The 26,428-nt window shown below is 37.0% G+C and overlaps 1 protein-coding gene across 1 annotated transcript; it reads left to right on the top strand.

Moving 5' to 3' along the window:
* Positions 1–264: 264 nt before the first annotated feature.
* On the top strand, positions 265–24,879 carry LOC111984664 (uncharacterized). The gene is given in 29 exon segments (XM_065760975.1): positions 265–838; positions 931–1,023; positions 1,135–1,283; positions 1,535–1,808; positions 1,894–1,961; positions 2,101–2,170; positions 2,269–2,631; positions 3,242–3,321; positions 3,426–3,477; positions 3,701–3,854; positions 3,992–4,079; positions 5,729–5,754; positions 5,757–5,830; positions 5,922–6,009; positions 12,581–12,678; positions 13,411–13,593; positions 14,240–14,485; positions 16,671–16,766; positions 16,866–16,960; positions 17,073–17,136; positions 17,249–17,336; positions 17,451–17,524; positions 18,107–18,367; positions 18,493–18,566; positions 19,678–19,784; positions 20,058–20,176; positions 21,532–21,609; positions 23,974–24,179; positions 24,542–24,879. Coding segments are annotated over 29 exon segments (3,630 nt in total). The 5' UTR covers positions 265–637; the 3' UTR covers positions 24,603–24,879.
* Positions 24,880–26,428: the final 1,549 nt, after the last annotated feature.

A 26,428-nucleotide genomic window follows, 5' to 3' on the forward strand; every position in this document is an offset into this window, starting at 1 on the left:
AAGTTGTTACAGGCTGTAACTAACGCTGGATTCAAATTAAAAAACCGTAATAACTTGCTACCTAAGTCTCGTGTTCACAATACATTTCTCTGCTGTGATATTGAGATGAATTATGTGATCTTTTTATGCACATGCATTATTATGAGATTCCAAACAGGAAAAACCCATAAATGATACAATTTGATATGGCATAAAATAGAAAAATATTAAATCCAAAATATTTTCTATACATTTTTACAATTAATCTAAAGTGAGAAGTTGTTACGGGACTACGAGGGATGGTGGATTCAAATTAAAAACAACTTACCATCTAAGCGTCATGTACATGGCACATTTCTCTACCGCGATGTTGATGTGAATTTGAAATTGTGAATGAATGCTTTTATTGATTTGAATTTGAATATGATGCAGAAAGAGGAATGTTGGAAGTTTTGGAGGAGTTAAGTTAATAGATAGTGGAGTGACAAGTGGTGATTTGGGTAAGCAACAGAACATGTGAGTGTCTCGCATGGCCGCACCATATCCATATGGCAGTAATAAATAGATTAGAGATACAACAACGCCTGGTCACCACCAAAACCATGGATTTGTTGTTGTAGAGGTTATGAGAGGGATCGTTTGATCGATCTGGTAACGGATGGCATCTTCTTCATCGACAACGGCAGTTAGGTCATGGAGGACGGCGTTTCTGACGCTCAGAGACGAAACCCTAACAAGTCATAGTCCTCAGGCCAGAGGAGGCGCCTCCTCCTCCTCCATTCACCAACTCCTTCATCATCTCATCTTCTCCCATTCTCAATCTTTCATCTCCGCCGCTCCCCAACTTCCTCCTCCCGAGGTTCTCTCTCTCTTTCTCTCTCTGTGTTATTGTTTTCTAAATTTGCTCAAAAATCACATCTATGAATTTGAATATAATGATGATTTGATTAGGTTACCTCCGACCTCTTGTTTCTGCTGGAATTGGTGAATGCTCACTCCCCACCCGATGATATCACTGATACCTTTACTCTTACTTCACACTTGGTACGTACCTATGATTTTCTTGTCTTCTTTTTATTATTATTATTATTATTTAATTCTCATTCTCTGTTCCTCGTTCTTCTTTTACCGAATATTTTATATTTTTTTTCACAGATTCATGATGTCTGTCTTCGTGTTTCCTTTGACCTTAATCCATCTTCTTGGACTCTCATCCTTGACTCCTTTACTAAGATGCTCCAATATCTCATTCACACTAATGCTGCTTCAGTTGCTTCCGTCATGGAATGCCTCCACACCATTAAGTTTGTTTACTCTCCTTTTTTTTTTTCTTCCCCCAAATTCCTTTTTATGCATATGCATTATGAAATGCTACTTTTCTACCATTATACAATGCCCTATACTGTCTTTCAAGTTTTGCATCGCATCATTATCAATTTATGACTTCTGTTCATTGTTTTTTGCTGTTCATACTTCATACCAGTCCGTACTCCAGAGAATATATGTCTTCCAACTTGTAACAATTATGTTCTAACTTCAACTTTTCGTGCCTCAGACGTCTTACTAGTCTATATCACAGAAAATGTTCACCATCTGAAGATACCCAGCTGGTGAAATTCCTTCTCAGTGTCATTTCGCGCTCTCATACGGAATTACTTTGCTCGTCTAATTCTATCAAAAACCAAAGACGTGCTGCTGACAAAGGAAAGAAAATGCCCAGATACAGCAGTTTGTGGGAAGTCCAGACTCTTGCTTTCGCTATGCTTGGTGATACTGTCTCAAGCGATGGACCATCCATTCCACTTGATATTTGGAAATTGATTATTGAGGTGGGCAGTGATCAATCATATTAGCTTTTTCTTTCTTTGGTGATATCTACGCATATAGATGCTAAGGGCTGTCTATTTTGAATAGGTTTTTAGGAAAGTGATGGATTTCCTGGCATCTAAGAGCTTGCTCGTGGGAGACAATGTTATGTCCAGGTATACCTCCTCCTCATAACTGAATCCCAAGAAAGACTAACAGAAAAAGCTCCCTAATGTTAATTGCTATAATCTATGCATTTTTTTAAAAAGTTCTTATCATCCTCATGGATGGGTGGGTGGTACTTCTGCCCTGCAGGTTTTATGCATCTCTCTTGCATTGTCTGCATTTGGTACTCAAGGATCCTAAAGGTTCCCTTTCTGACCATGTAAGTAACATCTGTGTTTTGGGACTTTAGATCATGTGATGAATTTGTTCCTGCAGTTTTTGTTTTTACAATCTCTTCCTTTGTGATATATTTTGCAGGTGACAGGTTTTGTAGCGGCACTACGAATGTTCTTTACTTATGGCCTTGAAAGTAGAACACAAATTACATATCCAGCTCCTGGTAACCAGGAGAAGGAGTTCCGTATAATGAGTAAGTCAAGCTTTGATGAACCTAAAAAAGTAGAGCATAGTCCATATCGGCCTCCACACTTGCGCAAAAAGGACACTTCATATATGAGGCAGAAGAAATCTCAAAATTCTCAAAGTTCTTCAGATCATGAATCTTCTACAGTTGATTTCACATCATCAGATTCAGATTACAGTGACAGTGATGGATCAGTTAAAGAAAGTGAGACTGTTTGGCACTCTAAGGTTAGAGTAGCTGCCATCGTTTGTATTCAGGTCAGTTCACAAATTCTCAATTCTCCTCATGATGCTTGAGTCATTCAAGGTGTCCTTTTTTTTCCGTCATTAAATCAAATGGCAATAGTAGCCTACAAAAATCAATGGAATCCTCCCCTTATTCTTCTGGTTGAACCCACCTCCAAACCTTCCCCCCTCTTGGAGGGAGCAAGGGATTGTACTTGGGATCACACGTGTTAATATGAACTTGTGAAGGTCACTTAGGTGATCATTGCACTTGGGGTGGCATGTGTGGGTTATTTTCTCAGATGCTAGATTTTGCTATAAATATGTAGTCTTTTTGAGATAATGCCTAAAATGAGGACCTATTCAGGTCAACCTTCCTAAGACCCCTGATTGTAAACAGCATGTGTCAGTTCTCTTTATCAGTTTAGCACTTTTCGGTTTATTTGTATATGATGCTTGATTTTGAGATGTCCCATGTGTATATTTGTTGCCTTTGGTGCTTTTAGTTAGTTACTACCTATCACAAAAGAGAGTTATGCTGTGCATGTTAGCTTAGCCCTCTCTGTAGATTTTTTATCACTACCTCTGGTGAAAGCCATTTTGGCTATTATTGACAATGACAACTTTTACTGTTGGCGGGAAGGATCTCTGTCAAGCTGATTCCAAATCATTTACAACCCAATGGACTCTGCTTTTGCCGACCAGTGATGTACTGCAACTTAGGTGAAGCTTTCATTGTTCTTTGTGCCTTTCTTGTTAAATTATTTCAATTGTCCCGTCCCCAAATTTGTTAACCTTCCACTTCATTGTGACTTGCTTATTTACAGGAAGTTTGAAGCAACTTTAATGACATGTTTGCTATATGACCCTTATTTAAAGGTATTGGTTGTCTTGTTTATATGTAATCACTTCTGTTTTTTGGTTATTTAATTAAAATCTAAGCGTCCAATATTAAATAAGTTTATTTGTAATCCGTGAGATATGATGCATATATTTCTTCTTTCTTGTTTGTTGCAGTTTTGATACATCTTTTATCTATCATATTATGATTTTCCTTATTGGTTTCCCTCGCTAACACATTAAGCTGTTCTGTGCTGCCTAGGCTCGGATTGCTTCAGCCTCAGCTCTGGCAGTCATGTTGGATGGGCCTTCTACCATTTTTCTGCAGGTAGCAGAATACAAAGAATCTTCCAAATATGGATCTTTTATGGCACTTTCAAGTTCCCTCGGACAGATACTAATGCAACTACATGCAGGTATTTAAATACATTGTTGCACTTCTCATTTAGGCTGGTGCAAACTGTGCCTTCATTTTGGTGCTTTTTTCAATGCGTTATTTATATACTGTTCACATGCTTGCATTTTACATTTTTTACAAATCCATTTTGTGTAGGGATTCTGTACTTAATCCAGCGTGAAACTCATAGTAGATTGCTGGCGTCCTTATTCAAGATTCTCATGCTTTTAGTATCATCCACACCGTATGAATCTTCCTCTTAGTGATCTCATAATGCTGTACTATTTGTTACTGTTTTTCATGTTGTCCCTATTGTGCTAAACTAATTTGCAAAACCTCATACATGCAAAACATTTGTCACTTGTAACTGTCAGAATTCAGTTCCAAAACATGCCATGCGTGGTTCAAATTGTCACCTTCTTGTCAGACTGGGATAACCTCGTTGATCATGGGTTTATGTCTATAAGTCAGATTCATCTACTCTGGCCTTAAATTATCCATATGTCTGTATACATGCCTATAGTATTTAACTATCTTATACAATGACAGAATATATGATGTTATGATATAGTAAAGCTTGCTTTCTGATATGATGGTTAAATGGATATTAACCTGCAAAATTTTTTCTCAACTTATGCAATGCCAAACTTCTGATCTATGGCAGTTGGTAATGAATCTGAAGACTCTGAACCATTAGTAATGTAGCTTTGTTTTTAGCTAAGGATTAGGATTTTCTACCTAGGCCTAGTTGACATAAAATGGGGACTTTACTATCTGTTCATATTATCATAATTTACATGGCTCTTCCTCTGTGATTATTCCTTGGAAAGGTATTTGGAAGGTTAAGGCACCCCGACGTGTCTCTTTCTTTCTTTGCCCTCTTTCTCTCCTCCAGAAAAACATCATTGCTAGAGTCACCCTTGATTTTTGGCTTCAGTGGCATGTTCCAATAACTATTCAAACTAGCTATTGACGTATGTCCTCAAATCAGATGATGTACTAGTGAGTAATTTATTTACTAAATTCTGGAAATTTGTTTCACTCTGTTGAAAATTTTGCACAACTCAAACCTGATCTTGTTCAATACACAGCAGAAAAAAGTGCATGGCTTCTTCTTCTTCCTTTCCCGCCACCCCCTCCCTCCCTACCACACAGCCAACACCTTTCCCTCCTCTGATCCCCTCTCTACCTCTGTCTCTAAACCAGCCACTTCATCCTTTCCCTGGATTCTTCCCATCACCGTTCCCACTCCCATCCTCTTTTGGTTTTTTTCCTTTTCATCCCTCTTATCCTCCTCTTTCTTCATCCATGAACATCCCATCACCTTCTGAACTGCCTTTTAAACCACCGTTATGGCCTAGACCAACCACTACAAGTTCACCCACACCCCTTCCCAATATTGTGCCTCCCCCTTCATTTGGAACTTAGTTCCACTATGTCTGATGTGGTGTATTTGGAGGGAACGCAACCGGAGGAGGTTTGAGGATTAGGATAGATCCAAGGACCAAATGCTTGCTCTTCTTTCTGGTTCCCTTTTTGATTGGGCTAGAGCTTGGGGACTCACATCTAATGACTCTCTTCCTCTTTTACTTAGCTCTCTTTCTTTGTAATTTATGTTTTATTTGTTTTTGTTTGCTGATGTTCATTCTCTTTGTACTTTTGTTTTGCTGATGCTTTTTTGCATCTAGCAGTTTTCTTGAATATACTTTCTCTTACCTATAAACAAAAAATAATAATAATTATTATATGATAAATGAGCCTAATAACGAACTAAACATATGATATTATGGGTCTTTTTTGAATGGTGAATGAGCATACTTTGAATGTTTTCATCGTTGTGAGAAAATGTTCCTACTTACAATATTGTTGTTTGTATTCATGATAATTCTCCAGATATTCAAGAATGCCTGGAGAGTTGTTGCAACAGTTATTACATCTCTTCAGACTAGGATCAATGAAGGGTTTTCATTCAAAAGTGATCAGACTGGCCTTCTGGTTAGTTTCCTCATGTGTTATATTGAAATATTTGTAACTCTCACTTCCCTGTTTTACTGACCTCTCATCATATTTCTACCTCCTTTAACAGGCTGCTGCTGTTAGTTGCTTGACTGCAGCGCTGTCTACTTCACCTTCCTTGCAAGTCAGAGAAATGCTTTTAGAAGAGATATCTACAGGTTAAATTTCCNCTTCCCAATATTGTGCCTCCCCCTTCCTCAACTCTTAAACCTTCTCCTCAGGGCAGAGGGGGCTGTATTGGTCCTTTTCGCATAGATTCCAAAACTTTTTCTTTCTCTTTTGATGGAGGGCGGGCTGATTCTTATGCTATTCATGAATGTCGTCGGAATATTAATAGTTCCGTGTGGATGAGTCGTAAGGGATTGGAATGGATTCTTGCTTGTTTTGCCGATATTCGAGACTGGGTTCCAGGAAAGGACTTCTTGTGCAAACGTTTCAGAGCAAATAATAAGTTTTTTGAATTCCGGGGAAGGTCGAATAAGGCTGGTATTTTTGTGGAGATTGCTGTGTATTTTGGTGGAGCTCGTCGTGGTTGGGTTTTGGTACCTGCGAGCTCAAACCGATCTGGGTGGCGTTTGTTTTCTAAAGAATTAGATAGTTTCCTATCTGGTTCAAACTCTGCGAGAGTGGTAGGGAGGTCTCCTGATCTAGCTGATGGTGGTGGTCCATCGGATGGTGGTGGTCAATATGGGAAGCAACCTGTCAACATCAGGAACCAGCGGAATTTAAGGAAATTTGAATTTCCTAGAGCTGTTTCCGGAAATAACGTGTTGAAGGGTGTCTCTGGTGCTTCTGTTTCTTCTAAAAATGGAAGACCCATGCGTGACTTTACATTTGAGGTGACTTCTGCTACTTTGGCGCTGAGAGTGTCAGTTTCTGATGGGAATAAAAGAGTGGTTAAGTGGATAAACCCATATCCTCAGCACAGGTCCATTAACACTGGGCCGGTGTTGTTTAATATTGCTCCTGGGCTTGAAAAAGCCCATTTAGCTGACCCAAATTCTAAGGCTCAGCACAAGTCCATTAACACTGGGCCAGTGTTGTTTAATATAGCTCCTGGGCTTGAAAAAGCCCATTTAGCTGACCCAAATACTAAGGCCCACGGAGAGGTTTCTGGTCCTTTTTATTTGGGTGCAAGTGGGTTAGTCAATCAGAATGTTTGCGGGGTGGGTGAGAGCTCCAAGCCTCTGATGGAGTCATCGGTGCCATCGGCGTTGCCTGAAGCTCCGACGGTAGGTGGATCGTCGATTTCCAGCTCCGATCAAGATTCGGAGCTTCTCGTACCCATCCCGTCGAGAGCTCTTGGATACCCAGTGGCCGGAAAAGCCTCGTCGCCCTGTGGTAGCTCCGACGCGGTGGTTCTTGACTCCATTTCTGCGGGTTTCTCTATGGGCTCAGTCTCCGATGCCGAGACCACTCTTGGGTTAGGCATACGTGACTCTGGGTCCACCGGTGTTATGGTGGGTAGCTCGGCGACGGCGGAGATTATGGTTCATAACCGTTTTTCTCCTCTCTCTGACCTGGGCATTGGGGTTGAAGATGAATTTGTGGTAAGGGATGATCTTGTTGAGGATCAGTGGTGTCATCACCATGCTCATAGGACGAGACAAAGGTCAGTGGTTTCTGTTGGGGATTTTCAGTCAGTTTCTGGGCTTCACCTCTCTCCGTGGGAGTCCAGTGTAGGGTCTGACCATAGTGGTGGAAGTGGAGAAAAAGATTTTTGTGTGTTGGAGTGTGACCCTTTGTCTCGGTGGGAAACCAATGATCTTAGAGAGTTGGTGTTGGTTCAGGACTCTACAGAAAGAACTCAGGTGATGGAGTCTGGATCACAGTCAAACTGGGTGTCACAATTGATGAAAAATTTCTGTAACATGGTGGGGTTCCCTATCGTGAAACATGAAGCTCAATGTTTGGCTCTGTTTCGCCTTTTGGAACAGGAGTGTCTCAAGGTGATTGATGTTGGGGTGCCTAAGCGACCGGCTAATACAGGGTCACGAGGTCTCAGGGAGCTTAAGGGGCTTATCTCTAATGTTAATTACGAGGGTGTCTCTTCTAGGAGTAGGAGCAGAGTTTCTTCGACTGCTATAGGGGTTGTTGGTAGTTGTAAATGACTCTACGACTACTTTCCTGGAATGTAAGGGGGCTTAACAATCCCCGGAAGAGAGAGGTTTGTAAGAATCTGCTAAAAGATTGGAAGTGTGATATTGTTTGTTTTCAAGAAACGAAAGTATCTTCTATTGATGTTGCTTTTGTTCGGAGTTTATGGGGGAGCCCTTTCATTGATTGGGCTGTTTTGGATGCGGTGCAGACTTCAGGAGGGGTCTTGCTTATTTGGGATAAGAGGGTTTTTGAACAATTGGACATTATTGTTGGACAGTTTTCTGTCAGTGTCTTACTGAGAGGAGTGGTGGATGACTTTGTTTGGGCTTGTACAGGTGTGTATGGCCCCAATGAAGATGGTCAGCGGGCTGCATTGTGGGAGGAGTTGTCTCAGGTGCGTGCCAGATGGCCCATGGCTTGGTGCTTGGTAGGTGATTTTAATTGTATTAGGTACCCAAGTGAAAGGCTTGGTTGTGAGTTGTTTAGTCCTGCTATGTTTGCTTTCTCGGACTTTATAGAGAGTAATTCTTTAGTTGATTTACCGTTAGAGGGTGCTTCCTTCACTTGGTTCAGAGACTCTGGTCTTCCCTCTATGTCAAGAATTGACAGGGCTTTGGTTTCTCTAGATTGGGAGGATCATTTTGAGAATGTATCCCAAAGGGTGCTTCCTCGTGTTATTTCAGATCACTGCCCGCTTTTGTTGGAAGCTGGTGTTGTTCGACGTGGTCGGAGTGCCTTTAAATTTGAAAATATGTGGTTGAAAGCTGAGGGTTTTGTTGATAGAGTTCAACATTGGTGGAATGGGTACAGTTTTGTGGGCTCACCAAGTTTTATCTTGGCTCAAAAACTGAGGGCTTTGAAAGCTGACTTAAAAAAATGGAATAGGGAGGAGTTTGGTGACTTGGCTCTTAGGAAAAAAAATTTGCTGACTGAACTGTTGGGTTTAGATGCGAGAGGGGAGTTGTTGGGGCTTTCGGGTGAGGATCATCTCCGTCGTATTCAACTCAAGGGAGATATTGAACAGTTGGCTTCCCTTGAGGAAATTTCTTGGAGACAAAAACCCCCCCCCCCCCCCCCCCCCCCCAAACACTTTCTCCTTTTTGTGTATGTGTAGGTAAATTAAATTTTTTTGAAAACCAACACACACCTAGAAGAACTCTTTGAATACCTCATAGATTCAAAAGGAAGCATTAGGGGGAAAAAACAGCCACATCAACCGCAACAACCTTGGCAACCCAATTGCCTTAGGCCCTAAGCATGCTATCTCCTTATTCAACAAAGCAATTCTTAAGAGACTTAACACTTGATCAGAGCTTCCATGAAGTAAGAAACACAGAATTCTAGACAGTACTACTTAAAGCCAATATCTAGCCATTTTTAAGTTGCTGTTGTCTGTAGCAGACAATATAGTTTAGTGGATGAAACTAGACGTGGAGTAACACAAGTTGGAAACATGGAGGAATGCTGTAGAATCTAAAGAACTCACAAAGATGAAACATCTCTGTAACTGTGGCTTGATGGTCACAGAGAATAATAACTTTTTTTTTTTTTTAATTAGTAAAGGAAATTTTATTCAAGAACTTAATAATGAGTCACCCGAGTATATAGGAAGTATACAGCTGGCGACTGACATAATCGAATACATAAATTACAAGCACCCATCAAATCATAGACTGAAGAAATAGAATGACTTCCTATGATAGACATCCAGTCCAATAGAGTTTTAAAGAAGAAAAGTTTTAAACCAGCTATATTCCTTTCAGAATCTTCAAAACACCGGTTGGTTCTCCCCCGCCAAATGCACCACATCAAACAATGAGGGACAACCATCCGAAAGGATTAATTTGGGTATTTCTCAAATTTCAAGGGTTTCTGATTTCAAATTAGGAGATCAGGGGTGTTTTTGGTACTGGATATTTCTTAAGTCAAATAGAAAGTTTTGCAAGAATGTTATAAGACTAGCCATTTTATATGGCACTGGATGCTAGTTTATTAAGAAACATGTTCATAAATGAGCGGATTTGAAATGATAATGTTAAAATGATTAGTGGATATCCAAGGAAAGATAGGATATCGACATGGGAAAAGTTAATGAATTTGTTTACGTGTGGTTGTAGTGGGTGTAGAGTTAGAAGAATTTGTGGATCTAGAGTTTAGAATTGTTGAAGAAAGGATTATGGGGTTGTGTTCGGAATTAACAGGTAACTTGATAAGTTATTTGATGGCTATTTGGTAGAAGAAAGTAAGTGGGGTTTTAAAGTTTTGATGGGTAAAAGAAAGGCTTGATTTGAGGTTGTAAGCATATGTATAGAAAACATAGAATTTTCGTCTTCCACCTTTTTGCTACTCGACCACTTTCTTGACTTTGATATGTGATATGTCTTATAATATTTGTTTGCTTTCATCTTTAATGATTTTGCTTCACCCGCGTCTACTAACTCTTAGGGTCCATTTTGTTGGGGGATGGAAAAGTGGGAGGATAGAAGAGATTTTAGTTTCCCTCATTTGTGTTTGGTTGGGGTGGAAAAGTGGAGGGATGAAAAACTCATTTATTTGGTTGAGAAGAAAAATGGGAGGATAGAAAATGAGGTTTGTCTAAATTTACTCTTATGTCCTTATTTTATTATATATAAGAAATACTTTTCTCATACTGGTTTTACTTATCAAAAAAAAAAAAGAAAAAAAGAAAAACTTTTCTTTGTAATAATGCATGCTTCTTTGAATGTACCTCGCTTTAGAGGCGAAAAGCATTAGAGCCTTTGCACTTCGCACTTTGCTCTTAAATGCACTTTTACCAACACTGCTTTAGAGTCCAGAACACACATTGAGAATCATGATTGGGAACTTCGTAAACAAAACTAGAAACAAGCATAGAGTATCTCTCTCATTGATTAACTGCTATACAGCATTATGAATGTATTTATGGTGTCGGACTAAGAAATACAGTATGTGTCAAGCATAGAGTATCTCTTGGGAACTTGGATGCTTTGGCTCATGTTTTATGTTGTAAGGTTGGTTGTTTGCCCTTGTCTTACTTGGGAATGCCTCTTGGGGCTCGTTACAAGGATGCTTCGATTTGGAACTCTATTTTAGAAAGGATGGAGAAAAAGCTTTCAGGTTGGAAGCGGTTATATTTATCAAAAGGGGGTAGGCTTTCTTTATTGAAGAGCACTTTGTCCAGCCTTCCAACTTATTATGTTTCTTTGTTTACCATTCCACAACAGATTAGAGAGGATTCAGAGGAACTTCCATTGGGGGAGATCTGATGAAGTTTTTAAATATCTGCTTATTGCTTGGGATAAGGTTGTTTGGCCGGTGGAGGCAGGTGGTTTGGGGATTTGGAAGATTGGGCTTTTTAACCAAGCTTTGCTTGGGAAGTGGCTATGGCGCTTTGGGAAGGAAGTTACCCATTTATGGTGTCAGGTTATTGCCACCAAATATGGGGAGGGTAGTGGAGGTTGGTGCACTAGAGTTATTAGAGGGACACATGGTTTTGGGTTGTGAAAGAGTATTAGAAAAGATGCAGATATTTTCTTTAGTCATGTGGTTTATGCAGCAGGAGAGGGTACTTGCATTCGGTTCTAGCACACCCCTTGGAGCGGTCCTATTTCTTTGAAAGAGTTATATCCGGAATTGTTTGTTTGTGCTGTGATTCAAGAAGCTTTGAATTCTGATATGATTTTATCTGCACCAAATGGGGGAAGTAGGAGTTGGAACTTACTTTTCTGTCATGAATTTAATGACTGGGAAACGAGGAGTTTTTACTCTTTTTTTGAGCATGTTTATGCTAGAATACCAAGGGGGGGGGGGTGGTGATGTTATGATTTGGCAGTTGAATCATAGTGGTATTTTTGATGTCTCCTCCTTTAATAATTCTTTATTAAAAGCCCCTTCTGCTTCTTTCACTTGGCAGAGCATTTAGTATATTAAGGTACCTAAAAGGGTATCTTTCTTTTTATGGACTGCTGCTAGGGATGGGATTCTTGAAATAGATAACCTTGTTAAGAACTTGCCTTTTGTTAATTGGTGTTGTCTTTGTCGGTGTGATGAGAAAACTGTGGATCACCTTTTACTCCATTGTAAGTTTGTTCATGCTGTGTGGAGTGAGGTTTTCCTTATGTTTGGGGTTTAGTGGGTGATGTCGTATACAGTTGTCTCTCGTCTTTTCGCTTGGAGGAATTGGTTGGGAATTATTCTTCAACGGTTTGGAATATGGTACTGGCGTGTCTTATTTGGTTAGTATGGAAGGAACACAATGCCCGAACTTTTGAGGACATTGAGAGACCTACTGAACTGTTGAAGACATCGCTAGCTTGGACTTTGTTTGAATGGTCCCGTATTTGGAGCCTCACGCATTGTATTTCCTTGTCTAATTTCCTTATTTTTGTTAGATCTGCTATTTGATTTGTTTGTATTCTTTCTTTGTCATGTGTTTACAATCATAAACAAATTGCATTTTTGTTATCAATAAAAATTTTATTACCATCAAACAAAAAATCTCTCATTGCAACCGCCTTTGTCTTTAGGCTGGATGTTTATATGCATAATCAACTTATTATTAAGGTTGGAAATTTCATTGGTATTTTCTTTTTTGGTTACCTGGGAAATTCTTTTGATGCCTCTTTCCAGGTTTCCTTGAGGCTGAAAAGAAGTCAGGTGTTCTTTTTGCAATATTTCAATACTCAGAACAACTAACCAGCCCAAATATATGCTTTGAGGCTCTCCAGGTAATTTCAAAAGAAAGCTAGTATTTTTTTTTTTTTTTTTAATAATTTGTGTTGATTGATTTCCTATTATTAATACTGGGGTTAATGGTTCTTGTCTGGTCATCCTCTGTTCTTGCCATTTTCTCCTTGTCTTTTCTGAAGTCGGGTGACTGGGGGGTATGTGGTAATTGTCATGGGTCTGTTGAAAAATGTTATCTGGGATGCATATGGTTAACTCAGTCTGCTCATTAAAGCTAAGGTTTTGTCTTACGCAGTTATTAAATGAGAGAAAATCATAAAGCTTTTTTCTTTTTATTGGTAAGTTACACACACCCATTGGATCTTAAACCCACGACTCACCCTCCATCCAATTATTATGGGAGGGGGAAGTGTCAGTTGTGTTATTGCTCATTGGCCTAAGAGGCACAAATATTATTATAAAATGTAATCTTTATGGGACTATTTGAAACCCATACTTAAGTAGGCTGCTTACAACAGTAACATCCTATTATATGAACTCAAGACTTAGATTTGTGCTCATACCTATGTCCTTGGTACTTAGATAAAATGAGTTTTACTTGCAGCTTTTGTCAAGACACTGGCTAGTGGTTGCTCAATGTTTTAATTAGTTGTGAAAATTATGCTAGAATTTAGAAAAAGGATGGTCAAAGATCTTAAAGATGTTAAATTTTTGCTTTTGTTGGTAATAAATTGTTTTGGAACTTGACATTCATCATTTATTATTGGTCACAGGCACTTAGAGCTGTGTCACACAATTATCCAAACATTATGTTTGCATGTTGGGAACGAGTTTCCACTGTTGTTTATGGCTTCTTTATGGTAGCAACTTGTGAAGTACCTGCAAGGCCATGGAAGGGAAATGCTGGAGACATTGTTGGGGTTATTGGGGAAAAAGTCCTTACAGCTGCGGTCAAGGTAGGGCGTCTTTGCATGTCTATTCCCTCCCCCTCCCCCCCCCCACCCCGGCCAAAAAAGAAAAGAAAAACTTATTTGTTTGTCTAGGCAAAGGAAAAAAAGGCAGATTGTGCTTTTTTTAGTCCCAAGCATTCCCTCCTGTATGATATCTACTGATAGTATCATATTGTTACTTATGCTCAAATCTAACATGTCCTTCAATAATGTGTGTACTGTTCCATATGGTTTATTTTTTTTGGTTCACTTCCTTAGCACCTCTTTTGATGGTCTCTTTATTATGAGATTAACGTATTTATCAGATCTTGGCCTGTGAAGGACTCTCACATGCTTCTGGAGAGTTCTGTTTTATGTTTTATCATGATGCTTAAACATTTTAATCTAGGAATTTTGGTTGGTTGAATGCAAAATTCATAGTATTTGAAGTTAGGAGGATATCAGAAGGTGTACAATAGAGCCTCCAGTTCTACATGCTCATTTTTACCATGATAGAGATGCAGTTGTCATATTTCCACCTCTTTATAGAAGTTCTTTTCTGGATGATGTGCGGTGTGCCTCAAATGTGTTTTTCACTTTTTGTGTTGGGAATGCCTTCTTCCTGTTCTTCTTATTCTGATCACAGTGTCATAGTTCATGTTAAAACTTTCAGGTTTTGGATGAATGTCTTCGTGCAATATCTGGATTTAAAGGAACCGAGGATCTTTTTGATGATAAAGTTACCCCATTTACATCTGACTGCATAAGGATGAAGAAAGTATCGTCAGCCCCATCTTATGAACTAAATGGCACAGAAGCTACCAAAAATGAATCTGAAGCGTGTCAGACAGGCACTGAGCAGTGGTGTGAGGCAATTGATAAGCATATGCCTCTAACTTTATGGCATACTTCTGCAATGGTTGGTTAGGATTTTGATTTTCGTTTTTTTGAACAATTAAGTTTCATTAGTATATTTGGTCCTGATGAAAATTTTAGAATTTCATATTGCTTGCTTTTTTTTGGTTAGATCTAAATGATATGTGTGCTGTATTCTGCCATTATCTGCATAGACATTATGGCATTTTTATAAGCAATCTTGTCTTAATGAGGATGGTAAAAGTTTATACACACCTTAGAGCATTCACATTGGACTAGGCAAAATTTTAGCCAAATTTAACTCAAAAAGCCACTTTGCTATTTCAACTAACACTTGACTCCCTATTTTTTTTTATTAACTACTTTATTTAAATATTATTGATCTTTTCTATTTTTATTCACAAATAAATTGTTTGGTCAAGATCGGCCACCATTCCACTGGCCAGGATTGGCCATCTCATAGCCAAATCAGCCACTCAATGGCCAATTAGCTAAGAAGAATGGACACGGGTATGACACGGTGACATGACAATTTTTGAAAAAATAAGACATGCATACGGTGGGACACATCTATTAGATAATTATTAAATATATTTTTATTTATATTTTCCATATATTATCAAGCATTTGTTTTTCAAATAATGTTTTTTATATATATATATATATATATATCAAATTAAGAGTAATAATGGGTAATAAAGCAAATCCATGATTATTAAAGGATGTTTAGAAATTAGAATATAAACTAATAATAAAGATAGTTATAGTATTAATTTTCAAATGCATTATTACTATTTAGAGCATGAATGCTCTCTTTGTTTTGTGAAAGGGTATTCGATTCCTCTTGTTATTGTGTCCTAACAGTGTCGTGCAAAAGTGTCCCAGTCGTGTCAAGTGTCTGACATGGTTGTAGCACGCTAAAATGAAGTGTCCTTGCTTCCTAGTCATTATGTGCCCAACAGTAGCCACTGCATGCCTTAGTTGAGAGAGAGAGAGAGAGAGATCTGAGTTGGAGAGAGAACCATTGAAAAATATATACATTTATTTTGCTGAGCTACAGTGCTAGTTAGTTTTGACTATGCACTGTAACTTGATGATATTAATGCTTTTTTCTTTGGGGGGGGGGGGGTTGGTTAGCTAAATTTTAGCTGGAAGATGGATAATCCATTTGCTAAAGCTTTTTTATTATAGTAAGCTATATGTCTGGATTAAGACATATAGATCCATTGATTTAAGGAAAAAAAATTCAGGGTCTTTGTGTTTTAAGGGCTTAAAGAAAATGAAGAGGTAATTTTATCTTTATTATTATTATTATTTCGGCTGTTTTTTCCTGAATGTGAAACACTTTCGAATATGTGCTCAAATACATCAATTGTTTAATATTATTTGGAATGAGTAGTTAGATATGATATTGATGGATACTAAGATGTTAAGAGGATGGCATATATGCTAAGCTGGTGAATATTCAGAACTGCATGTCACTTGCGCCGAGTCTTTTTACGAACCAAATACTTTTAACCTCTGAAAGAAAAAGGCCATATATGACTTTTTTTTTTTGATAGGTATATGACTTAAATTTAAGTTCTCATTTAGGTTTCAGCAGAGTGAAAAGTTAATTTGAAACTTTTTTTAAAATTTTTATTTATAATTAGTTTCTTTTAGCTTTATTGTTATTATGATTTACATCCTTCAGCATTGTGGTGGAGAAATGTGAAATGTAATCTTTTTCCTTTTAAATTTATTATCATTACTTAAAATTTTGGTTTAAACTACTAAAATTATAAATCAGTTATAAAGTTGGACAATGGATCTATGCAAGCCACAGCTATTATAATGTATTGGTGGATTTATAGTTAACACTTCTGAAAATGTCTCTCCAATCCAGATGAACAATGGGTTTTGTTATTGTTTGAGAATGTAACAAAAGATTTTTAAGCAACACGCAAGGCAAAACCAGATATAAATATGGCGAGAAAAATGCCCAATGTTTTGAGGGGAAAGAGATATGGACGACAAAAGTTTTTATTTTTGAAGACTTTATATGACTTGATTTAAACTTCTAACACTTTCTAGAATTCCTGGATTATTTGAGCTTCTAATAACATATATTTAGTTCTTTGTTTTTATTTTTGTTCGGGCTTTGCCTTTGTGTTTTTATTTTAATGGATTTTTGTTACTTATAACATATATATATATATATCTAAATTTTCTTCCTTTTCCTCTGGAAGGTGAGAGCAGCATCAGTTACATGTTTTGCGGGTATAACATCTTCTGTTTTCTTTTCCCTCGTAGAGGAGAAACAAGATTTCATTCTTTCTTCTTTAGTAAGTGGACTTGAACCTGTGTTTGTTTTCTGTATTATGATGAATGGAATTGAATGCCTTGCTAATTAGGTTCTGGATTTAATTGCAAAATCTCTGTAGATTAAGGCTTCTGTAAATGATGAGATGCCTTCAGTTAGGTCTGCTGCTTGTCGAGCCATTGGTGTCATCTCATGTTTTCCTCAAGTTTCTCAGAGGTGATTCCGAAATATTGTTATATGGTCTATTAAAATTCCTATGATCTTTTATCTACTAGTTTTTATGCAAGAAAAATGGCTAGAGATTTTACTAAAAATGTAAACCATATAGTGCAGAGATCCTTGCCAAGTTTATCCCTGCTGTTGAGATTAACACTCGTGATCCCTTGGTCTCGGTATATTTTTTCTTTGTGTTATTTTATTTTATATATATATATATATATTTAAAACAAACATTTATTTTTGTTGCTGAAGGAGGTAAACCTTATTTGAAAATACTTGTTTCAGGTAAGAATAACAGCCTCTTGGGCTTTGGCCAACATATGTGATTCAATCCGCCACTGTGTTGATGATTTTCAATCAAAACAATCTAAAGGTGGGGTTGAAGTCACTAGAGTCGTATTATGAGTTGGGCTTTTTTTTTTTTTTTTTGGGAAAATCATTGCATTCAATATTTTAATTACTGTTTTATTATTATTTGTTGTTATAGACTCGGATGCGGACTCTTCATTAATTGGGTTATTAATTGAGTGTGCTTTGCATCTTACAATGGATGGAGACAAGGTAATTGTTGTTGATTGGTTTGTTTTTTGCCCTTTGGTTGGGTGATATGGGGAGGCAGGAGGCACTCATCATTAAAGATATTCTCTAAGCTTAGAATAGCACCTTGACCAATATGACCAACAATATAGAACCATTTTTGGATGTCTCTCTCATAGACTTTTTACCTCATACTTTTTATTCCAAACACTTGACCATCTTGTATGTAGAATTGTTTTATTATCTATGTGAGTTGTAGCATAATTGCTTTCTGATAATATATTGATGCAGAGCATCTGGCCTATATCACAAATACCACAAGCTAGATGAAGTATCAAACATTTTGATTCATTTTACATTTGCCCCTACCTGCTGCTTGCCTCACTTTTTTGTATGAAAATTAGTCTCTATTTAGTTGCTTAGTTTCCAGGTTTTACTCTCTTTTTTTTTTTGGGTTCAGCAGCAGATATGATCTATAAGCTGGAAAGAATTTGGTTATAGCTACCAAGCCTACTATACTTTTCTTTTTGTATTCTTTTTCATACTTGTCTAATATGTATAATTGTTCATTGCTTTAGAAAGTCCTTTCTTTTTCATTACCTTCAGATAAAATCAAATGCTGTGAGGGCTCTTGGGAATCTGTCAAGATTTGTTAAATATACATTTTTGTCTGGTGCTTGTGACAAACCAATGGACTATACTGGCCTATCTCAAAAGACTAGCAGCAATGAGGTGTTTCCATCAAGTAGTTATATGAAAGGTAGCTACACGTCAAATTCTCTCCATCCAGCTTCTATGGGAGATCCGTGTCGGCTTGAGAGAATGGTCCAAGCTTTTATCTCTTGTGTCACGACGGGGAATGTTAAGGTATCCTATCCCCATTGTTATATTTGTGGAACCACGTTTCTAGTTGGACTTGGCTGAGAACTTGCATATCTTTGTTTCTAATATCAAGTCTGTTGGGCACTGAGCGTGACATGTCTGTCTAGCAGGTCCAGTGGAATGTTTGTCATGCATTGAGCAACCTATTTCTAAATGAGACGTTAAGACTTCAAGACATGGATTGGTATGGTAATTATGCTTGCTTTTGTTGAGATGCCTATTTGTTTACATATGCATTTTCCTGATTTTGTGTTAACAAATTGTAGATGTGTGCTAATGCTAATAAGTAATTATAAGTTGATTAGAATGTAATAGTGAAGAAATTGAATAGACAGTGAAGATTTTATCTTTATACTGGCACTTCATGTACTTCATCTAGGTGTTTGCATATGGATATTAGTTTCAGGTTCTCTGTTTGTGCTATTTGTAGAACCCCATGTGCTCCTATAGAGTTGAATAAGGGATAGAAACTTGCATGGTTGGGCATGTATAGAAAAGGCCATATGGATTCAAGTGCAATGAGGTCTGTTTTGGAGCTAGATGTGTTTCTGTATGCTAGTTTTTCTCTTCAGATTCATGAGCAGATAGTGCAAGTATCCAGGGGGTTTTGTTACCCAAAATATCTTTTCACACACTCGAAACCATTCCCATCTAATGGTAAATCAAACTTTTGTTCCCAGTTCATCTTTGCCTCTTGAACCATGGTTATATTCGTCAGTTTTCTATTTTGAGAATGCGTTAGATGGATACCACCATTCAGATTGGACATTACACCATTTGCATAAAGCAAGGAAACAAAATATTTCACTTAGTACATGAAATACCTTGGCCTTTGTAATGCTAGTTCAAGATAGTTAATCACATCCATTAGTTGGGTACCTTTTTCTTGGGTAGTGACAATGATGTATTTCTCCTTGTTATTGTGTTATTTTTCCTCTCAATTTTAGCTATGATACCAATAGACATCAATGAGAAAAGGGATAAAAGTGGCAGTTGTCTTAATCTTTGTCTGTGATTGTCATCTCCTTCTCCCTTTTCTCTTCATATTTTACTGTTTAAATCAGCCTCTGTTGAAAATGCATAATTTTCCATTTGTCCCTCTTTTCCCCTTTCCTGCCTTGAATTAGCACTATCATATTTTTATTGTTCATGTATGCTTTGGCGAGTTGTAAATTTTTTAATGATAATATTTAGTTACAGTGTCATCCACCTCATAAGCATGTCATAAACGTTTCCTTTGAGTATTGAAGTGCATTGTAATATGATGTAATTATGCATACCCAATAATTTGGCAGGGCTCCATCTGTTTTTAGTATTCTTCTACTGTTGTTGCGCAATTCTTCCAACTTTAAGATCAGGATACAAGCTGCTGCTGCTTTGGCTGTGCCGGCATCAATATATGGTGAGTGGTAGGCTTGATTCCTTTCTCCATTTTTATGATTGAAATGTGATTGTAGTTGTTGTAGTAACTCAACAATTCCATTTACTTATCAGCATAAGCCAAAGCTAGGATATATATTGCATCGTGGTCATCTTCTTTTGAACCCCATGATAGTTTCATTTCCTGCTTTCTGGGACTTTCTTGTATTGTTCAATTTGAGGTTTCCTGCCCTGTTCTAAAATAAGTAATTGGATGAGAAGGTAACTTAGTCTTCTCCCCATTTGTTTAATGCAGATTATGGGAAATCCTTCCCAGATGTCATCCAAGGCCTGGAGCATATAGTAGAGAATCTAGGATCAGATCAGATTTCAGAGCCATCAAGTTTCAAATATAGGGTTGCACTTGAGAAGCAGGTCTAGCTCCTAGATCTTTTGCATTTGAGCACTCATATGGATTGATATTCTATGGGATTATCCCGATTTTCCTGTAGTTGTCAGATTCAGATAAGATAATAAAATTTAATATATTATATAATTTGAAGTAATGGGACAATGTATGACAAATATTATATGGGTGCTGAAATATATTATATTGAATTGATGAGGTGAATTCATTTCTGTGGGTGCTTCCTATTATATACCCCTGGTGTATTAGGGTTGTGCCTCTCTGTCGCATTGGTGAATTCATGTAACCAATCCGTAGCAGTTTGGATGAATTGGGAGTGTGTAAATAGTGACATATAAGTTTCCAAAATATTATGACAAATGATGTGTGTTATAGTTACGTAAAGTTATTTATTTTAATTATCTGAAAAGAATGCTTATTTTGAAGTTGATAGAAGAAATACATATTGTTTCTCATTTTTATTATATGAAAATTATGATCTTATTTACTAGAGATCAAACATGAATAATTTTTTGCGATTGTATTATCTCAGTTTCTTGGGATCTGAAAGTTTCTTTATTATTATTATTAGAACTTATATCTACTTAATGAAAATTCAAAATTTTGTCATGTTAAACACCATGCTGCTTGTATGTGCAGATAATCTGCATCAAATTGTTAGTACTACTGTCACAGTTCATGCTTGCAAAGTATCATGAACACCCCCTACACTTCAAATCACCAATTCCTGACTCCATTTGACTGGGGGGGGGGGGGGGGGGGGAGGCGGGGGCGGGACGAGTTTATAAGAGATTGGAACATAATGAAATTGATAGATTATACAAGAACGGAATGGACTATGGCATATTGTAATCACCGTGTCTGGGAATTTATAAAAGAAGGAATGAAAGGGAAAGTAATACTATACCATTTACTTATCAAAAAAAAAGAAAAAGAAAAAAGGAATATTATACCATTTATCTTTTATTTGTCTTTTCTCAGGATAGTGGTAGAATCAATATTTCTTCTTTATTTCATTAAAGGAATGAGTGTTCCTCTCATTTTTGGGATGAATGCTAATGAGTGAATGGGATGGAATTAACATCCCCGCCTAGTTATTCAATTTCTTACCACAAAACTCCCAAACATGGGATTAGATGGGATATTGTGTAAAAATCATTTTCAATTTATTCATTCCATTATTTTCTCCCCTCTCAAATGAGCTTTATGATTCAAAATATAAATTGTGACATTGTCCTCTTTCGGTATAGATATTTACTGAATTATTGAGAGCTGTTATGTTTTGTAATCCTATTTCCTTTAATTTCTCTCTCTCTGTGTCTCTGTGTTATAAAATTTAATTTATTCTTTTTGCCTCTTACAGCTAACCTCAACCATGTTGCATGTTCTTAGCCTTGCTTCAAGCACTGATCATGAACCTCTGAAAGATTTTCTTGTGAAAGTAAGTACTTCCATGTATGTGAATGCTAGTCAATATGCTGTCAAAATTTATTTTAAATTATGTCAGTTTTTTTTTTTTTTTTTCTTTTTTTTTTCTTTTCTTTTTTTGTTTTTTTTTTTTTTTTGTTTTGGGGGGGGGGGGGGGGCTTTTCCACGTGTCATTTTTCTTGCTAAGAAATATTTTCTGCAATGGATAATATAATGCATTGAGTATGCTGGCTGTGAGTGTGGATAGGTTTCACAATAATGGTTTGGCTGACAAGCAGCCCAAGTAGCACCAACACTTACAGATGAAGCTTTGACTAAGACATGCTTCAAGCATTAATACTCCCTCTGCCATATATTGCTGTTCCTATTTAGTAGATCCAACTTTTTAAGGGAATATCATCAAATGCGAATATCATTAAATGCACTATCTTTCAAATTAAAAGGTAGAGGTTTCCAAAACTACCAGTTTTAATGTCAACTCAAATAAAAAGGAATATTGAATATTTGGTGTGGAAGTCATTCTCTAGAAGACTAGTTCCATGATTAGCATGGTTGCTTGCTTGATCAGAATGCATCGGTCCATTCAGTCATGGAGAGTCAGGAAGGTGGGGAAGGCCAGATCTGGAATATGAGATTTCACAGAGGTTTTCATGATTGGAAGCTGGAGTCAGCTGGTTCTTTCTTGACCTTCTATACTCCAATACTCCTAGGAGGGAGGGGGTGACAGGATGATCTGGGAATTGAAAGGGAGTGGTGTTTTTATTGTTCGCTCCTATTATGAGGTTCTTCGTGGTGCATCAGTTAACTCTTTCCCATGGTGTGTTAAGGCCCCAAGAGGGTCTCTTTTTTGTTTGGATTGCAATGGCGGAAAATTCTTACTTATGGTAATTTAATCAAGCAGGGATTTACCTTAGTTGGGTGGTGTTGAATGTGCCGCTGTAGTGGAGATACCTTAGTTGGGTGGTGTTGAATGTGCCGGTGTAGTGGAGAGATTTTAGATTATTTGTTAATTCACTTTGGTGTTGCCTATGACTTATGGAGTCGGATTTTTATGTCTTTGGGATTCAATGGGTCTTACCAAGGAGAGTGGTTGATCTTTTGTTTGGATGGAGGAATTGGTTTGGGAATACTTTTTGCCGATATGGAACATTGTACCACTATGTTTGATGTGGTAATCGTGGAAGGAGAGAAATAGTCGTACATTTGAGAATACAGACAGATCAAGGACTCAACTAGAATCATTTTTGATGTGCACTTTATTTTATTGGTCTTGAGTTTGGGGAATTACAAATTGTAACATGCTAATAGATTTCACACATTCTCTTCTTTTTTTAGTATAATATTTTGTGATGTTTTTAAGTTACCGAGTGCTCAATCATAAGCATGCAGTAATCTGTTTTTTAATAAAATTATCTAACTTATCAAATAAATAAATAAAAGGTTAGTTGGTAAAATTATTAATATTATTATGTCCATTGAATTTTTGAAGAGTATCATGTTTTAGGACATTCTTAAATGGAATAAAGGACCAAAATTATAGGACAGGAGTACTTCTTTTACAAATTCATAAAGTTTGAATGGAAATCTGTAAATTCGGACACTTGTATGGCTCATACACAGTAAAACGCTGGACATTTTCAGATACAGATTTTGTTTCATTTCAGGCAGAGTGGTATATGTTTTTTTTTTTTTTTTTGGGGGGGGGGGGGGGGAGGTGTGGTGGGGGTGGGGGTGGGGGCGGTGTTAAAGGAAGGGAGTTGTATCAAATCATCAAAACTTTAGGTCTAATAAAAGCGTTGACTAAATGATATGTAGTGTTTGTTTGGATACAACTTATTGTTGCTGAAAGTTGCTAAAAACTGATTGTTGCTGAAAACACTGTAGCAAAATAATTTTTAAATGTGTTAATAGTGCCGTGGGACTTATTTTTAATATTTTTTATTGCATAAACAGTACATGAACAGTGCACGAACAGTGCACGCACTGTCATGAACAGTATTTTTTGTCTCAAAAGTCAAGAAAACCGGAACTTGACTTTAAGTAGAAAGAAGTGCTATCCAAACCTTACCGTAATGATGTTTGAGAGAGGAAAATTAATGTGTTCATGCATGTATATACGTGGTGTTCTTTTGAACCTCCTAATTGCTTTGTGCATGCTCTGTTTTCAAGAATTTGCCATGTTGGAATGCCTGCATCTGGTTGCTCTTATGGTGTGTGTCTGCAACATTAGTAATATAGTCTTTCCCGTAATGTCTGTACCTTTAAGGGGGATGACATGGCAGATCTCTTTTAACTGATTTAGACTTTTATATGCCCATCATTTCTCATACTGCTTGACAAATTTCTCTTTTTGGCTATTTAACTGCGTTCCATGTAGAAAGCTTCATTTCTTGAGGAGTGGTTTAAGGTGCTATGCTCATCACTGGGAGAGACAAGTGATCAGTCTGAATTTGAAAATATATATCTCGGGGACCAAAAGAAAGGGATGATATCCAAAGCACTACGATCACTAATTGAAGTATTCAAAGGCAGGAAGCATCATTCAATAGTTCAGAAACTAGAGAAGTTGGACAGCAGCATATGGTAAATTTTTTTATTGTCCTTGTCACACATTTGGTGGTTTACTTCTGCACTGCAAATCCCAGCCCCATGATTTTGTACCTTACAGAGCCCTGCTGTAAATGAAGAACACAGATCCTCTAAAACATTCCTGATAATGGATGTGTTTGAAGGGTTAGAATGGGGTGTGTACAGGCATCAGCTGCTACCCAGTTACCATGACAGTTAGCCACGAGCAGCTTGAAGATCAGATCACTAACAGGGAAGTTTGGTGGATGATTCTTAGTCCATGACTAGGGTACTGATTTGGTGGGAATTGAATGTGAATTAAATGGTAGGGTGGTACTATTTCTAAATTATGGTCTGATATAGTGAATCCTGTACAGGGCATCAATCGATGAATTCAAATTAAAGGTTTATGTCAGCCATTTTTGTTCTCCAGTATGATTTACTCAAAAGTGTGAGGTGGCCGTCAGAAAGTTGCATGAAGGGATGTCATTATCCCTCATTATGTGAAGCATCTCGAAGAGTTTTCTTCCAAAATACCATTTTTGTGCAAGCACAGGTCAATGTATGCTACTAATGTTCTTGTTCTGTTTTGGCATCAATAGAAGTAAAATATGTTAATGTACATGAAGCAGATTGTAGACTAAAAACTAATGATAGTGATTGTGCCAGCTACTTTTCGCACTAATATGCAATATGAATGATGGTACTAAATTTAGGATGGTCTGTTCAATGCGGACAATCCACTACATGATGATCTATCATGTTGTTAACAGAGTGCTAACAAAAATCAAACTGATTATGATGTTTTTAGTGATGGAATGCAGTAAAATTTCGTTAAACTTCCTTATTTTTTTACCCAGGTAAAAGTGTAATATTATTAAAAAAAAAGAAAAAAGTTAAAAGAATACAGGGTGTTCACAATAATAAACAAAGAACTACAAAACAAAATTCAAAGAAACATAGGAATCAAGAAGCTATGCTAAAAGAGCTTCATGTTTGGTATGACGATCATTCTACAAGTATAAGTGATTGTGGAGTGTTGGAGGTAAGGACCGGATTTAAGTTTTTAAGAGAAAGTTTTACGTATATATATACTTAGATTAAGATAGAGTAGAATTTGTATCTTTTAAAAAAAAAAAAAAACCTATGCTAAGAGACGGGAAATTTAGTAAGAGGACAGTTTGAGAAAGCCCAACATTGTGACCAATCTAAGCGTCTGCTGGCACAAATCTATCAACTAAGCCAACGATTTCTTAGCATCTTCTAAAGAATGCCAATTACATTTTGTCCAAATAATCCACATCAAAAAGTCATGAATCAAATTCCAAATATTGGAATTATTTTTCCCAAGCCATTTCTGCCAACAAAATAATAAGTTAGCAATAAAACCTGACATGGCCTAATAAATCCCAAGTAGCTGAAATATATGCACCCACATATAACGAGCTAATTGACAAAAAAATAAGAATCCCGAACTTTCTTATGTTGGAGTCAAGCTATGGATAAATAGCTTTTTAAACGATGCTGATCACCTCAAAAGTCCATCGGACAAGAAATAAGAATCCCAAACTTTATTCTGTTGGAGTAACAAGATATGGATAAATAGCTTTTTAAACGATGCTGATCACCTCAAAAGTCCCTGATGGAGTTTGTGTTTCATTTGAGCTCCCCTACGGTTGCCGACTCCGTGATGGTCATGGGGATCCACAAACGTCTAAAAGGTTAAATTGTCTTACATTGTATATTTAGATATTTAACGCATCTACAATCTTAGCTTACACTCTTTCTTTCTGAGCTATGGGATATCCTGTAGAACTCCTGGTTACATGAATTGCAGGTAGGTGGGGCAAATCCATTTCACAAAGTGATTTTTATTTTTATTTTTTAAATTTCATAGGAGAGACTTCATGTGAGAAAGTATGAAGTTCTATCATGTGGTGCATTCTTTGCAAAGAAAATTGAAATACTCTTAAGTGCCACATAGAGATAGGAATAAATTAAATATTGACTTTTTATTTTATTTGGTTTAATGTTTCAAGACTTTTTTAATTAAAAAATAAATATTCTTTGTTTTCTTTGTATCAATGTTTTAAATATTTTCCTCCTTCACATATACACACAAAACTCTTTGCATTTCAATTCAATATCTTGACCTCTTGCACTTCTACTCTTTTATATACCACCTACCTATAGTCCTTCATGTCATCCTATATGAAATACACACAAACAAAAAGCGATGTTATTTATCTTCAATATTTTGACAA

This window comes from Quercus suber, unplaced genomic scaffold (assembly GCF_002906115.3).
Source record: "Quercus suber isolate HL8 unplaced genomic scaffold, Cork oak 2.0 scaffold_18, whole genome shotgun sequence".
Taxonomy (NCBI): Eukaryota; Viridiplantae; Streptophyta; class Magnoliopsida; order Fagales; family Fagaceae; genus Quercus; species Quercus suber.